This window comes from Malaclemys terrapin, chromosome 9, assembly GCF_027887155.1.
Source record: "Malaclemys terrapin pileata isolate rMalTer1 chromosome 9, rMalTer1.hap1, whole genome shotgun sequence".
In the NCBI taxonomy this organism is placed as follows: Eukaryota; Metazoa; Chordata; order Testudines; family Emydidae; genus Malaclemys; species Malaclemys terrapin.
The window spans coordinates 4,704,156-4,721,474 of NC_071513.1; the positions used below are offsets into that span (position 1 = coordinate 4,704,156).

At 44.1% G+C, this 17,319-nt stretch overlaps 1 protein-coding gene across 5 annotated transcripts in view; it reads left to right on the forward strand.

Annotated features, from left to right (window-relative positions):
* The first annotated feature begins 2,143 nt into the window (after positions 1-2,143).
* LOC128842976 (integrator complex subunit 6-like) overlaps positions 2,144-17,319 on the forward strand; it is a 60,032-nt gene continuing 44,856 nt past the window's right edge. For 2 of the 5 annotated variants that reach the window (XM_054039390.1, XM_054039391.1), the window contains exons 1-2: positions 2,144-6,300; positions 6,389-6,466. In XM_054039390.1, coding sequence (XP_053895365.1) covers positions 6,190-6,300; positions 6,389-6,466 — 189 coding nt within the window. In that variant the 5' untranslated portion in view covers positions 2,144-6,189. The remainder of the gene's footprint in view (positions 6,301-6,388; positions 6,467-17,319) is intronic. The other 3 variants (XM_054039387.1, XM_054039388.1, XM_054039389.1) reach the window with 2 other exon arrangements.

Genomic DNA, 17,319 nt, shown 5'->3' on the forward strand with positions numbered 1-17,319 from the left:
CAGAAGTGGCTTCCAGTATGCCTGGGACAGGGAGAGGGGATAATGCAGTGTGCACTCTGATCCCCCTACTCCTGTACTTATGACCGCTTTAGGGTTCATTTTCACTAGGGTGTGGAGAGGATGATAGCCAATATGAAAATCCCAGTCTTTCTTTGAATTATTTACCTTGTTATGTATTGCTTCCATTATTTATAGATAAATATGACCACTACCAACTGTAGGCATCCAATTTATGAACTGCCTATAAATCAGTGTGAAATGTGCTGAATTCAGGGTATGTTTAAACATGTAGTATAATCTCCATCATAATTCAGAGCTGAAAATGGAATTTACACGAGCTTCTGATAACAAACTCAACAGTGTATGCATAACTCCTATGGAAGTCTGTGGGAGCCTTGCATGTGAAAAGTCTTCAGGATCAAGTTAATATGGGATTTATCTCCAGCCTTCAGTTACTGCCATGTAAGGTGATCCAAAACTTATTTCAGAGTAGCAGCCGTGTTAGTCTGTATCCGCAAAAAGAACAGGAGTACTTGTGGCACCTTAGTCTCTAAGGTGCCACAAGTACTCCTGTTCTTTTTCCAAAACCTATTGAAGTCAATGGGAAGACTCCCATTGACTGTAATGGATTTTGGATCAGGCCCTGAGTTCTTAACTGCTGTATAGAATGTGGGTGAGGCTAAGATATGAAGCAAGTAAAGGAGAGTGAAAATCTTTAAAAGGATAAGTGTATTTCCAAATTAGCAGCAGAACAATAATTGTGTGGAGGTCTGTAATGTAATTACAAAGCCAGTAAAAGTGAGTGCAGTCAGCATGACCTGGGTCACAGTCCGGCAACACGCAGCAAAAGTAAGGGCTTGATTTTCAATAGGATCTGTGTAATACACTGGCATAACGTGTCATGTCCCCTTCAACTGTCTGATCTACAAGTGGCTATCTGTCTACTACTGCTTCCAGATAATAGGACATAATGCTTTTCATCAGTCAATCTCAAAGCACTTCACATTATCTTCATTATGCAGATAGGGAAACTGAAGCCCAGAGAGGTGAAGTGACTTGCCCAAGATCATTCAGCAAGCCAGTGGCAGAGCTGGAACTATAACCCCAGTCCAGTGCTCTATCCACACAACAGCACTATTAAAATTTCAAATGGCAAGGCTCTGTGATTTTGATGCTATAGGCTCTGGGGTCAAGTCCTGCTGATGGCACATGTAAGATGATTAGACATGTGCACAGTTTATGCAAGGTCCCATTGTGCTTAGTGCTGTTCATACAGAGTTCATGCCCCAGAGAGTTGATAGTTTAAATACACAAAACAGACAAAGAATGAGAAAATATTTCCCCCATTTTACAGATGCGGGAACTGAAGCACAGATAAATTAAGTGACTTCCCCAAGTCACACAGGAAGTCTGTGGCAGAGCCAAGAATTGAATGTTGATGTTCTGAGACACAGTTGAGTGTCATAAAAAGAGTATCCTTCCTCTTCGATTTGCTTAACATCACTAGTAGCTTCCTTGCAGTCTTTACACATTCCAGAATCTGCTGTTGTCATGCTGGTTCCCCTGGTTGCTGGAATTGAGGAAAGAGGTACTCGCTAACTTTTTCTTGCTCCTCAAATGGGAGAAGCTTGTTCAGCCACAAACAAATCTTTTCATTAACTTCATGTAAATATATTTCATCCTCCTAGAGAGGGAGACAGGCCTAATATGAAAATAGTACTGGGAGTGAGACATTTCTGAATTCTAATTCTGGCACAGTGTCTTGAGCAAGTCACTTAGCCTTTCTGTTGGTTTCCCCATCCACATGAAAGGAATAATACCTACCTCAGAGAGTCATTGTGAGGATTAATATTTTACAGTGATTTAAAGATTAAAAATTCTACATAAATGTTCTAAGTGTTAATTGTTTAGGGCTGCTGGACCTAACAAGTGGTCAGGGTGGCTGGATTGCAAGGCCAAGTTCAGGAGAATAGAGTGGGGGGGACTGAAGGATTTAGCTGTCCAGGAACTGGCAGCAAAAGGAGATTTAAATTAGAGTATTTCTTCCTGAGTGATCCATCAAATGCTTTTCAAACTCTAATTGCTCATCAGGTGCCAAAGTTGGGCTCCTTTTATGCTCAAGGGTGCATGGCTAGTGCCTTTCAGATCTTTTGATCGTGTTGGTGCTGCTGTCAGATAGCAACTAGCTGAGAACAAAGTATCCTATGAAGCAATAAGAAAGTTGAGAAGCAAAGAAGGTTGTTAGAGCTAAAATCTTGTTAGATGTGAAGTTAGGTCAGGACAGGGAATAGAAAATAAGAACTCGTCTGCATGGTAAAATGGACCAGAATAAAGCACACTAAATTATTCTGGAATAAAGTGATTTTTATTCTGGAATAGAGTATCCACATACTACTGTTGTCTCTGTGCATATTAGCAACCATGGCATCCAATATTTTCAGCCATTATCAAAGTCACATCAATCTAAACTAAGTCTTGCATTGTGCCCTGAGTGTTGCTAGACTTCAGCTCTGGTGGACTCCAGCTGGAACAAATTCCAAAAGCCATAGCTCTCATCTGAGAGCACATTGCCTGCCACCATTCCTTGAGAGATCAACCTCAGAAACTGAAAGCAAGATGCTTCTGTCTTGACCTTTAACTGCTGTGATGAGGGAGGGTAGGAAAGGTCTCTGAGATAATGGGGTTCCTGTCCACTCAAAGTCAAAGGAATCATGGGAGTGTTATGGTTTTATAGTATTTTTTTTAGCCTCTCACGTGGCCTAATGGATCATTGCAGACACAGAGCCTTTAACCACTAGGTTGTTAGTTTGAATTGCTCCAGGTGCTCTGTAATCAAGGTTACCATCTGATCTGATAGTTATTCATTGGTGTGAGCAATTAGACAAGTTCTTGGTGGATAAATGTGTACATAGCAGTTGGCATTAGCTGACATCTTCTAGAGAAGGACTGAATCAAGACTGAACTGTCCTTTTCATGCCTAGAATCTGTCCTTGTAGGGTCAAGGCTGAGTTAGCAGGGAAGTGTGGGAAAGTATGCACTATGGCTGCTTGTGTTGTACCTTGCCTGTATAATTTGGGATTCAAATTCTAATTCTATCAGTCTGGCTCCATTCATGTGCACTAAATTTGCTTTAAAATATTCCACCCCCTTCAGTGTTTTCATAATTGCTAAAATTCAGAAGCCCTAATGACAGATGTACTTCTATTGCACATATATGACTATTGGGTAAGGCTCTTGAAAATGGAGCAGCCAAGTCACACGTTTGAATGTAACTTTGGTTTTTTTGTTTTCATCATACAAGCTTTTTAAATGGTTCTCTCGCTTTATGGTCCATGCCTGTTAAATAATTTGCTAAATTATGTGTAAAATATAAATACAGAAGTTAAGATAGTTATTAAAAAAGGTGTGTGTGTGTGTGGGGGGGGACTTTTATAAAATCAGTATAGACAGGAATAACATTTACCAGTTTTAGGTTCAAAATGTAGATCGTGTGTGTAGGGATGAAGAGGGTATTTACAATACTTAGCAGGCCAAATTCATCCCTGAATTCATTGGAGTTACACCAGAAATGATTCTGATCAGTAGGAGTAAAAGTATATTGATGAACAATTTTTATCTTTACTTTCAATTAAAATAGCTTTGAAGGGGATTTTAATTCCCCCCTCCCATGTTGTCAGTGTTGGTGAAAGGAAACATTATTGATCAAATATATCAGAAAAGTCAACTGAAATGGACGAGAAACTGAATGCTCTATTTTAATTGTTCAGGCTGCATAATGTGCAAATAGTAAGGAGACGTATATTGTGACATGAATATTTGACTCTAAAAATTGTTTCCATTCAGTGGAAAGTGTTATTAATAACTGAATTATCTCTTTAAAATGAGATTTGTTGACAGTACCTCTTTGGTATTTTTTGCAAGCACTTACTGGTGGGTATAGTGCTACATAGCATTTTTGGTTTCATTGTGGAAGCTATGCATGCTAGTTACACTGGTAGTAGGTGTATGGCAGCATCAGGGTCTGAACTACTGATAAGTTCAAATCAGGGGGAATGCATGCACAGGGGTCCACCTGTGCAGAGCTTATTGCAGAATTGAGGCCTCAGTAGCATTTTCCCCCCTTTGATCCAGAGCATTTCATCCCTTCTCCTGCAGGTGGGGTTTTTTTCCTCCCTTTTAATGGCATGTCCTTACTTTTTGGTATCATTAGTTGCTACTTGCATGCATAAATTCAGTACATGCAGCAACTGTGGCAACTTTTGGTAGCCTAGATGAACACTATTATACAAATAACAAACAGTAACAAATGGAAGGGGTAAGGGATTCAGGGCTCTTTAAAGCTTTTAGAGTCCAGAAATCCAGTGGCCCTGAAATCCAGTGCTTAGTTCAACTGCTGTGGTCATGTTAATGGGCCAGCACACAGCTAATGGCCTTAATTTGGAGCCAGGGTCTGACTTATTTACTACTCCAACAGCATAAAGTGGTTGAAACCAAGATGAATTCTACCAGGGCAGAAGGGTTCACTGGGTTATTGGAAAGTTGGCATAATAGCCTTCTATCACCACTCTGGTGCAATGCAGGGGTGGGCCAGAGTATTCTGCATCCTTGCTCTTCTGGACTCTGTGCTGGTTCAGCAGGGAGCAGTTTGTAGGTAGCATAAGTAACACTGGTGGCCAGGTCCAGAATCGGAGATGTGTAAAGGTTGCTTAAAGACCCTCAGCTCAGAATTGGGGCCAGAGTTTGTATATTGTATTTTAAAAGTTTGAGATGACACTCTGACTCCATATATTATTTCTATTTTCTTACAAGTAAATTGAACAATTTTCCAAATAAATTAACAATAATTTCCTTTATCTTAGAGGACTTTAAATGGAATCAAGTTTAAGTGTAAGAGGTTGGGAAGTTGTATTTTTCTTTGGAAGTGCTGTTAATGGGTTCTTGTAAAGTCACCGTTCAGCAGTTCTATCCAATATCTAGTCCTCCCTCACAGCAGCAGATCTAAAGTTGAGAGGTGGTTTTGCCTCTATAGGGCATTGGTGAGATCAACTCTGGAACACTGTTTAGTTCTGGTGTCTATATTTTTAAAAGGATGTTCTAAAGTTGGAGAAGGTGCAGAAAGTGTCACAAAAATGATTTGAGGGCTAGAGAAAATGCCTTACAGTGAGAGCCTTAAAGAGCTTGATCTGTTTAGTTTATCGAAAAGAAGATTGATAGCTCATTAGATTAGTCTCTTAAGAACCTTCACAGAGAGAAAATACCAGATATTAAGGGCTCTTTACTCTAGCAGAGAAAGACATAACAAGAATCAATGGCTGAAAACTGAAGCCAGACATCCAAATTAGATACAGTATTTTTAACATTCAGGATAATTAACTATTGGAACAAACTATTAGAGAATCCATGGCTTCTCTTATCTCTTGATGTCTTCATCTCAAGACTGATGCCTTTCTGGAAGGCATGCTTTAGGCAAACACCAGTTATGCTTTAGTGAAGACACAGATTATTGGGCTCTGGTGAAATGTAATGGCCCAGGTTCTCTGTCAGACTAGATCTAATGGTCCTTTTCTGGCCTTAAACTGTGTGAATCTAAACTCCTGCTGGGCATGCATGTAATTCTGCAGCCACAGGAAATGCTGACAGCAGCCTGTGTGTGACTGAGCGTGGTGGCCTGGCCCAGGAACTGGCTTTGCCAGTGACAGCAGGTACCTTACCAAGGGGCAGGGAGGAGTCCTGCTGCGTGCGCCTGGCCCGGGCAGGCGGTGTCAGGAGCGCCTTGGCCGGGCAGTCTGGCATTGCCCACAGCGCAGCTCCCAGGTTTCCAGGCGCGCGCACATCTGCAGGAGAGTTCCCAAGCGCCGCCCCCGCCTCGCCGTGCGCCGGCTACGGCCCCTTCCTGGGCCCGATCCAGCGCCGCCCCCGAAACCAAGCCCGCCCCTGGCAGGGAGGGGGGCCCTCGCCCCAGCAGCCCCCGCCTCATGCATATGCAAATGACGGTATAATGGCCAGCCAATGGCGTGCGGGCTGGTCACATGGTGCCGCCGGAGGCTGAGGGGAGAGAAGTTGGGTCTCAGTGAAGCCAGGCAGCTCAGGCGGCGGCCACGGGCGGCGAGCGCTCGGGCTGCAGGCGGCGGGGGAGGCTGAGCCGCTCCCCCCGCGGGGCGCCCGGCCGGCCGGGGCGCTGCCGGGACCATGCCGATCCTCCTCTTCCTCATAGACACCTCGGCCTCCATGAACCAGCGGGCGCACCTGGGCACCAGCTACCTGGACATCGCCAAGGGCGCCGTGGAGCTCTTCATGAAGGTGAGTGCGGGCCGGGCGGGCCGCCTGCCCTGCCCCGCCGCCCCGCGCCCGCCCGCCGGCTAACGCCGCCTCTCTGCTCTCTCCGCAGCTGCGGGCCCGGGACCCGGCCAGCCGCGGGGACAGGTACATGCTGGTCACCTTCGACGAGCCGCCCTACTGCATCAAGGTAACGCCCGCCCCCGCGCGCCCGGCCCGGGGGGCGCAGCCGCCGGCGGCAGCAGCCCGTGAAGATGGCGGACATTTTGCTTTTGTATGGAGGAGCGAGGCTGGCGGAGGGCGCTGCTGAGATGGAGGAGGGGGAGGAGCGTGATTCGCCGCCCCGGCGTGGGGCGGGGCCGGCCCGGCCCGCTGCTGCGCCGCGCGGCTCCGCCCCCGCCTCGCCGCCGCCCAGCGCCTCCCCTTAGCAGCCCTGTTGGACCCCGGGGCGGGGGGTCCCGCCCCTGGGGACCGGTCCCAGGGGGTCCCTATCCCTCTCTCGCCGGGGAGACGGGGCGGTGGGGGTCTCGTCCGTCCCTCCCCGCTCATGCGCCAAGGCCCTATAGACCAGGACAGTGTGGTTCTTGTCTGTGCCTCCCCTTACTGGGACCCTATAGACGGGGACACCTGGACCCCGCCTCTGCACCAGGATCCCGCGGAACAGGCCAGTGTAGGTCCTTTTCCACCCCCCCGACAGATCAGGACAGTGTGTGCCCCGCCTCCCCATCCCCTTGGTGCCACTACTCCTCCCTAAGCACTAGGACCCCATAGACCAGGCTAGTATGGGTCATGTTCCCCTTACCCAAGCACTGGGATCCAGGGCAGTGCGAGTTCTTGCCCCACCTTGGCTGCTGCTACACAAGGATTGGAGGAAGGGGCTTCTGGAGCTTTTTCTCCTCTCCCCCAGGATCCCTGTCCCCTTCCTCTGCTGCCCTGCTTTCCCCTCCTTTAGCGGAGTTTGCTTCTGCCTCCAATTCAGCTGCTGTTGCTAGGGCGGCCTAGACTAGAGTGTACATCTCTACCCCATTGCAGAGCTTCGTGCACAAGGATTAGGGCAAAAGACTTCCCCCACTCTCTGCAACAGCAGGAATATATGTATTGGAGCAGCAGCCTGGAAGCAGTCCTTTTCCCTGTACACATGCGGCTTGTGTTGCAGCACAAAGCCTGGGCAACGGACTAGCTCTTCCCCACACTTGCTGGTGCCTTTCTATGCCTCACCTTGGTGTGTCTCCCTCATTAGTGACTGAAGCAACAGACTGAGCCTGTCTCTTCCTTTTCCTCCTCCCACACCTACTGCTAAAGGTGCAGCTCAGGAATCGAAGAGAGACAATGTGGTGCTGCATTGCCATGTGTTGTGACTTACAGCTGTTTAATGTGGGTGTAAAACATTACCATTCTGCTTTGATAGTACTACTCTGCACAGGTGTATGTGATTACACACGGCAGTGCTGAATTTGGCCCAGTGTGTGTCTTTCTCTTCCCCCATTTTTGTTGTTTCTCAGGATTGAGGCAAGTAGTCTGTCTTTCCATGGCTGCTGCATCCCAAGAATGTGTCAAAAATATAGGCCACCTTAGCAATATTTCTGTTTGCTTCTCAGACTATGACTTTCAAGCAGCTGAGATGTCCAAATAAATGTAATTTTAAATGTCTCATTAAAGCACACCACAAAACTCTTCACTGTTAGAGAGGTTTTGAATACTTGTAAAATGTATCCATTGAATGGCTCTGGGCATAGGTATTCCACTAGCGTTCTTTTCTGTTTTAACATGTCAGGCCTTGGCTACACTTACCAGGTAGTTCGACGGCTGGAAATCGAAGTTCTGGGTTCGACTTATCGCGTCTAGTCTGGACGCGATAAGTCGAACCCGGAAGTGCTCGCCGTCGACTGCGGTACTCCAGCTCGGCGAGAGGAGTACCGCGGAGTCGACGGGGGAGCCTGCCTGCCGCGTGTGGACCAAGGTAAGTTCGAACTAAGGTACTTCGACTTCAGCTACGTTATTCACGTAGCTGAAGTTGCGTACCTTAGTTCGAATTGGGGGGGGTAGTGTAGACCAAGCCTCAGTAATTACCAATCGTTATCATCTGATTGGCATTAGCCCAGCACAAAGTATGCAGATGTCCACATAACAAACGCCACCGTTGTTGGCAGTCCCAGCAAAGAAGCTAAGAATGGATGGTCTCTGCAGGTGATGGCCAAAGCATGTTGTTGGGACATGGGTATGCTTGTGCTGATGCTGTGCGCGTTGTACAGCTTCTGTGGGAAGAGAAATTTATTATCTGGGGCCATGCATCTTCCGCCTTTAACCAGCACTGAATTCACACACTTGAAATGCAGTCTGCTCTCTGAAATGCTGATAACACTTGCATAAGTCAGTATTTATTTTGTGTTTAGTACTCCACACCTTTCCTTCCCCGTCTCATTTTGTTGTCTCTGCGTTCATGAAGATCCATCTTGAGCTCTGGGTTAAAATCCCCTAATTTCTGGCAAAGAAATGTTAGCTGGCATTCTAGTCCGACAACACTGGAAGGTTTTCTGCAGCGCAGTGTGAAATATATTTCCCTCCTCTTCTCCACTCAGGACTAAATACAGCAAGCCTAGTCTTTGTCGTGGCAGTCTTAGCTGTGAGAACACACTTCCCTGTTCTTGTTGTATTGCACACAACATGATGTAATGAAAACATTCCATTGTCAATGCATCTACTTGTAACTCTGCAATAAGAATACTATATAGGCTATTATCACATGCCATGCAAGTCTCACTAAAGAAAATTCCTATATTTGGCGTATTGTACCAATGAGTAGTGCTATACTACATACTACTAATGTTGGTACATAGCAACTGAAATACATGGGAAATGATGTGTTTTGTCCATAGTGTTGTGTGGCACAGAGTGCATGGTTTAAAACAAAAACAACATGAATTGGGTACTTCATGTGAACAATAGTTACTTTCTGAAGCTTGGTAAGATACTCCTTTTCTTCTATCAAGAATAAGCAGGCTTACCCTGCAAATATTTCTCATAATTCAGTAGTTTGCATATCATCAAAAGCATGTGGAACATGATGATCGTATCTTGTATTGTAAATATCATAGTATTTAAATGGGAAAGATCTAAGGACTTAGCGGAAAACACACTTGATCTATCTCTAGTTCCAAAGTAGCCAAGCAGATTTGTATGTGTTACAAAACAAAAACTTTGCAAAGGAAATACTAATATCAAACTACAACAGTAATGGTGGATATGCCAAGATCTTTTTTTCTGGGTTGGGGAAGGAGAAAGTAAATTTAAGAATGAAAAAGTAAGCTTACAAAATATATTCCAATATCTGTGCAGCAGCAGATGATCTCCCTTGTCAATTGCTTTGCTCTCTTGTTTGTATCATTTATTGAGAGGGAATCACAATCTTGTTTCATTGGTTACTTTAGGAAATAGTTGTTTAGCCCTTTCCATCAACACCAGCTGAGTTGACCCCACCAGAAGATGGCAGAGGGACTATGGAAACAGTTCCTTTGGTTGCAGAGGGGCTGTCACTTCAGTGTAACTTATAGCCCTATAATGATTTTACTTAAAAGTACTTTAAATCAACAGCCTTGCTTGACCCCTGCTAAAAGATGGTGCCCTACATAAAACAATGCTGCCATGGTCTATAATGTTTATACTAGCATAGGCTTGCTGGTAGGCAGAAGAGGTCACCTGCTGAAATCAGTGGAACTTACTCTCTTTTCCATACCCCATATGTTGTACGGAATGCAATGCACAGTAAAGATGATTAAATATGATCTAAAATAGATGTAGCTGTCTATAGGGTTAAATGAAGACCGACATCTTACATTTTTTTAAATAATTTTTTTTGGTCTCCAGAGATGCATAAAACTGCACCTAAAATCTCTTTTGTCAATGGACTTCGTCCAGAGCCCACTGGAGTCTATGGAAAAGCGCCTCTGACTTCCTTGGGCTTTGGATCAGGTCCTTTGTTAGGTTTTCTCTTGGTAGATGGCAAGTTATTTATTTTAAGAACAACCTCGGATACTTTATTTTTAGTACTTCCGAAATTATGTTTTAAGAAAAGCACTAATTTCCAGAATTAAAAACCTTTGAGATGCAAAGTGAGTTTGCTGATATGCTACTAGACAGAGGCTGGTAGCTATGCAGAGACAATAGTGCAAGTTACTTGAATTCTGATTTACTATGTCATGTCCAGGATTTGCTTACACTTAATTTGAGGTATTGCAGGAATCTCTCACTCCCCACACACTCTTAATTCCCATTTGAGAGAATGGCATGTTTGTTTGTGGTTCCTACCTGTAAATCTCCCCATTGTCCTAAGCAGGCACAACTGATTGAAGCAGTCATTTTAATTGGTTTTGCCTGGCTGTTACTGATCTGGCAGTGCTATGTGGAGAAGCAAAAATCTCTTCTGGAAGAGGATGAGGAGAGAAATTTCCTCCTGCACCCCCAGCAACTGTTACTCTTGTCATTTTCCCTGATGGCATAGAGAAACGAGTTGACTATTGATGTAAAGCTAACCAAAGATGGCTACAGATGTAGGTTCTGTGGGATGCTGAGATCTCCAAGTTGTTATCCAGTCTTGCAGTCCCTGGGCATATGTATAGTCTTGTTTTGTTTCCTTTTTTAGGAAGACTGGTCCACTCTTAATTTATTTGCTGCTTTTTCCCTAATAATATAAAATCTCATTTTGTCAATCGCTCATCCTACAGTTTGTGAAACAGTCCCAAATTACTTTTGCAGCCTATGCTGTGGGTAAATATTCAGTTTCACGATGAAGTTCTAATACAGCCTTATCCAGACTAACTGGTTTTATGAACTTTCTTATGCACTTATGACTGATATGATTTCAGCAGGGCAGGTGACCGTGAGAGGGCCTTCCCTTGGCTCTTGACGGTGTTCTATATGGCATTTTCCCAGAAATGGTGATTCTTGTTTCAACATGAACTTCTCCATAAATGACCTGCTCACAAGCCCGAGTATTGGGACAACTTACAATTGATTAATTTACTTCAGAGACTAGGGTTAGGAGTTCTGTATTCCTGTTTGTTTGTATTGTCACGTATTGTATTGACTTCAGTTGGTGATCCAACAGGTTGGGCCAGTAGTTGGTTTCCTGAGACCTAGTGCAGTAATATGTAAATGTGTAATTTAACAACAGCTCCAAAATCACATCTACCCTGATATAATGCGACCTGATATAACATGAATTCCAATCTAAGGCGGTAAAGCAGCGCTCCGGGGGGGGGGGGGGGGGGGGGCGCTGCACGTTCCGGCGGATCAAAGCAAATTCGATATAACGCGATAAGATTTTTTTGGCTCCCGAGGACAGCGTTATATCGGGGTAGAGGTGTAACTCGGAGTTTTAACTGCAGTACATATTAATGGAGTTTACTGCCATACAAAACTCTTGAACACATTGTGTTCAATTAACATTCCTATATAAACGCCTACTGTATAAACACATGAAATATGGGGGAGTTATGGAAGAAAAAGAAATGGGGGTGTGACGAACTGGGACTGTTCTTGCTGGGGTGTGGGAATGCTGACAGAGGAGTGTGACTAGGATGGTCTGCATCGGGGGATGGGAGTCGGCCCAAGGGAACATACCTGAGCTTGTAACATGAGAACCCAGGAGGGGATTGGAGGTCAGGTGACTCCGGGGCCCGGGAAACTGAACAAAGGCTGTGGGAGGGGTCGCTGAAGGGAGAGTGCTGGAAGGAGGCTGGAGAGATGGCTGGGAGGCAGAGATGGCTCTGACCCCCCAAAGGGGGGTGGGCTGGCATGCCCTGGGACCCCAAGCTGGACCTAACTGAAGGGGGGCCCTGTTGTCTGTGCCTGCAAGACCTGTCTTGGACTGTATTCCTGTCATCCAAATAAACCTTCTGCTTTACTGGCTGGCTGAGAGTCATGGTGAATCGCAGGAAGCCGGGGGTGCAGGGCCCTGAGTCCCCCAATACTCCGTGACAGGGGGTCAAGGTAAGAATTGTTGGGAAGGCATGGGAACGTACAGAAAAGTGGATAAGTAGTGGGGAAAAGAGCTGTGAAGCTCCCTGTATTCATGGAGCATGAATCTGATGTACTAAGAAATGGGGATGTATACGTGGATAGTTGAAGGGTAGGGAACAGAATGAGAGGGAAGGAAGATGACTTCAACTGTGTTTTGAATGGACTGGATGTGGCAGTGTGGGTCTTGGAGGCTAGAAAGGAGTAGTGTGCAATAGTCATGGCTGGGGATAGACAAGAATTTGAGCCATCTTGATGGACAGAAAAGGAAGGATCTTGGAAATGTATAGGAAGATTTGACAAGACTTGCTAGCCCAGAGCTCTAACTAGCGCTGGTTGCTCCCCTTTCTCTCCCGCTCTGAGAGAGCATGCCTTGTCACGTTTAGATGAGCGCTCCAGTCTTGGAGGATGGGGACTTCTATGACTAGACTTTCTGGGTCTCACTAGGTAACCGCTTCTGACTCTGAAACCATTACATGAGGGTCTGTGACCTTTGTCAAGGTTGGCTGTGTTTGTTGGCTGGGGGTGGTAGAAATTTCTGGAAGGCTCCTATGTAAGTGTCCACTGAAGGGTACTGAAATAATGCCTAGCAGCTCGGTTACTTTTTAGGGAGGCTGGTGAGGCTTGGGATTAGTTTCACTATTGTCAGTAGTCTATCTTTTGATATGAAGTCTGTATACTTAATGGTGTCAAACAAATCAGACTTTCTCTTTGTTCATCATGAAATGGTTGCTCCGTGAAAGCAGTGGGCACTACCATGGCCTACGTGGCTCTCTGTGACAGAGAGTAACTGAGTGTACTCTGGTGCAGACCTGGGGTCTCTTCGTATAATTTCGATGTCGGAGAATTTAGAGTTCCAGATGTTGGGTCAAAGAACTCGCTCTGCTTGGGTCTTGAAGTGGAGAGTAGCAAGAAAGCTGTTCCGGATGGCAGGTGCTGTGTTGTATAAAAGCTCTCGTGTTGGCAATGGCCAACTCATGGAGAGTTGAAGGAGGCTTGTGCGGAGGACAACAGAGAGAGAATCCATTTGGGTAGGCTGTAGCAAATCTGTAGGCTTTTAATTTGGGGTAACTTGAACAGGGTCTTGCACTGAATGGGATTGTATGAGGCTGGAAGTGAAAGTTATGTTTTTATATACATGTAAGAAATCGGGCAGAAGCATTCTGCTCAGGTGGGCATCTGGAGCTCTGATTTAGAGCCATGGAGAAAGGAGTTCCAGTAGTCTAAAGTAAGAGGAGATGAAGGATGGTGATTTCAGCAGAGTTGAAGTTGAGGCAGTGGTGCAAATGGGCAGTATTGTGGAGGTGGTTCTAGGCAGGTCACAAGATACGGGAAGAGCAGAGTTCTGGGTCAAAGATGAGGCTGAAGTGAAGGTGAGTTGAGGGAAATGGAGTTCTGAGTTGGGGGTGAGAAGAGGAATTTCTGTTCCTCTTTGGCAAGAGGAACATTTCTTTCTCTTAATTTGTAGCTGAAGTAATCTGAGAGGTCTTCAAAATTATCTAGTCAAGAGGCAGGTCAGATTGGTGGGCAGAAGGAATCACTTAAATATTAATACATAATTTAAGTATTGTTATAAGGTTGTATAAAAGGGACAATATAGAAACATGAGTTTTGATTTGTTCCATTTCTAAAAGTTGCCTTGTGCACACTACTTAAATGCCTTAAAATTATCTTCCATCATGTGTAAAGTCTTCAGCCAGCCCCCAAAAAACAAAGTCCTAAATTCAGTGAAGAATCTTGTTCTAACCAATTTATTTTGGGCTTCCATTACCCTGGTGTTCTTTTACATAGTCTTTTTTTCCTGAGTGGTGACTTTGAGCACGAACAAATAAATTACAGTAGGTAGTTTAAAACTAACAAATGTTCTTATTCTGTTTTGTTCTCTTAAATTCATTTGCTTAACAGAAGTAATTTAGTTTGAAGGGAGATTGGGGCAAATCCCTTATGACTATTGCCCTCTGAGAACAAAATAGGTTTGGAATCCACTTACTGTTACTTGCTTGGGAATAATTTGTCTGCTAGCTGTAATAATTCCCCCGCAGTTTGCTGCTCCGTCTCCAAGTGTAATATTCAGGATTTTTTTGGTAGCTTGATTCAGTAGTCCCAAAGAAAGATGACCAGAGGACGCACTACTTGATTCTATTTTTAGTTGGACAATCTTGGGATTGGGCAAGTAAGATTAAAGCAAAATAAAATGGTGGGTGTTTTTGTTGGGGGCAAGGCAGACTTATGCATGCCGAGGCCCCCAATGGATGCATTTTAAAATCTAAAACTAAACTGAGTACTATTTCACTTGAACTTTGGGGGGATTATGAAATTAGCCCTCTAGTGGAAATACCATGGAATAGTGACAGCTTTCAATTTAAATGGATACTACTTAATTTTTTTTTTAATTTTCTGGTAGAGCACTCTTTTTAAAAGTGTATACCTGTTGCTGGGTGGGCCTATGGTCAATAGCAAACGTGCTCAGGCTCTTCTCCCTCCCTATTTTCAATGCACGTTCCTTCCTGCTATCTTCTTTCAACTGTGGTTTCTAGTAAATATTGTCTTGTAGAACCCGGGGAAGCGGTACAAATGTCAACAATGGCAAATTAGTGATACACAGTGCAGACAAATGCACAAAAAACTGAAAAAGCAGAGTTTTTTTTTTTCCCCTTTAGTTTACAGTAAGGGTAAGAGTTACTTCTAGCAATATTAGACCACTTTCAGATGGAAATATGAGGGTTTTTAATTGATGGAGCTCTCTAAATTCCAGTTTATTCAGAAAGAATATGAAGCACTGCGTTCTGATAAGGAATTGAATTCTAAATAGAGAGAGCGGTGTAGAAATGACTCCATATCCAGTCAGATGTCAAAAGTTGTCTTATTCATCTAACTGGTTTCCAGTTAGATGACTTGTTTTCACTGGCTGCTTATAACTAATGAAAAGGAGAGGCAGTGTGGATTGCCACACTAAGCTTATTTAAAGCATCTAAGCAGCTCATTGTCTACTGGAATTTGCAAATTAAGGCCCTGATCCTGCATATGCTTATGTGAGACACGGATGGTATGAAATGGTAGGATTCTTTGGAGAAGTTAGATTGACACTAACCCCTATCGCTAATAGTCACTATGGCCATTTAGATTTTGTCTTTTTACTTGGCTCTCTGTTTTATCTTGAGCAGGTCCATAGACACATCCGATGGCTTTAAGGGCTTACTAGATAAAAGCAGAAATGTTTGCACTAAGAGGCTTAACTAATTTCAAACGCTAATGTCACTTTTTATAACAAGTTTAAGTTGTAAAATCCTAATACATATTTCTGCCTAAGACAGTCTGCAAATAAGTGGAAAAGCTTCTCTGTTGTGAATAGGGAGTTGTCTCCAAGTTTCTTTGCCAAATGCTCTTTGTTTCTTGTGTACTACGTGCTGTTTTTTCATCAAAATACCAAGGCAAAATCCACAAGAATGACTAAACTATGATCCAGGCTTCATAGCGTGGCTTTGTAATCTATATAAAAATGTACATAATAGTTTAGATTGTAAACTCCTTGGGGCAGGAACTCTCTTCTTAAACTATATGATGTACCATTATATTGATTTCTGAAAATATGAATGTGTGTATGTATTAGCTTTTGCAATAATGAATACTATAAGATTGTAAATAGTCTTCCTTTATTCTTAATTGCTTATAATGTGTTCATTCTCATTTTGGGTTTTGAAAATGTTTCTCCCTAAGGAGAATAGTCTACTTACTTTGAACCCAATGGTACATAAATGATATTCTGAACTTACTGTAACAAGAATACACAGAAGGCTGCCTGTGTTTGCATACTATGAAAATACCATTAATGTGAAAAGCTGCTTCTCTGATAAACTTCAGTTTCATGACTTGCGTGGATCTGTATTCATGGGTAAAAGTAGTGCATGTCTAGTGACTTAATTGTCTAGAATATTCTGGTTTCAGCTTTAACTTTGGAGCCATAATACATACATGAAATTGGCTGTTTAGTTGTAAGAGTCTGATTTACAGATTAGTTAGCGAGAGCTCCACTATCCAATGATTCAGTGTCTTCACGCAATACTTACCAAATTCGCAGTCCATTTTGGTCAATTTCGCAGTCATAGGATTTTAAAAATTGTAAATTTCATGATTTCAGCTATTTAAATCTGAAATTTATGGTGGTGTAATTGTAGGGGCCCTGACCCAAAAAGAAGTGGGGTGGGTGTGTGTGTGTGTGTGGGGGGGATTGCAAGGTTATTGTAAGGGGGATTGCGGTACTGCTATTCTTACTTCTGCGCTGCTGCAGGCGGTGACATTGTCTTCAGAGCTGGGTAGCTGGAGAGCAGCGGCTGCTGGCTGGGAGCCCAGCTTTGAAGGCAGAGCCGCCGCCAGCAGCAGTGCAGAAGTAAGGATGGCCTGGTATAGTATTGCCACCCTTACTTCTGCGCTGCTGCTGGTGGGGCGCTGCCTTCAGTGATGGATGCCTGGCCAACAGCCGCCATTCTCTGGCTGCTCAGCTCTGAAGGCCAGCACAGAAGTAAGGGTGGCAATAGCATGATTCCCCTAAAATAATCTTGTGACGCTTCCCTCGTGGCTTCCCCCGCAACTCCCTTTTGGGTCAGGACCCTCAATTTGAGAAATGCTGGACTCTTCCTCTTCCCTCCGTGAATTCTGTACAGTATAGGGTAAAAGCACACAAAAGACCAGATTTCACAGTCCGTGATGTGTTTTTCATGGCTGTGAATTTGGTAGGACCCTAGCAATACTGTACAACTTGATCAACTTCTTCAGTAACTTGCGTTGGGAAAACAAGGGTATGGGGGGAGGAGGAATGCCACCATTTTAAACCAACTTTATTTTAACTTACATTTAAAACTAACTGTTTGATACTAATGTGGACTGTGGGTTTGGGAACTTGCTACTGTTCTCTCTCCCTGCCCCCTAATTTCTCTTGTCTTATTAATGTGTTCTCTAGTCAAATATTGTGATATATCCACCACAGAGTACAGCTATTTCCAGAATCTATAACATCACCGTACAGAGCAG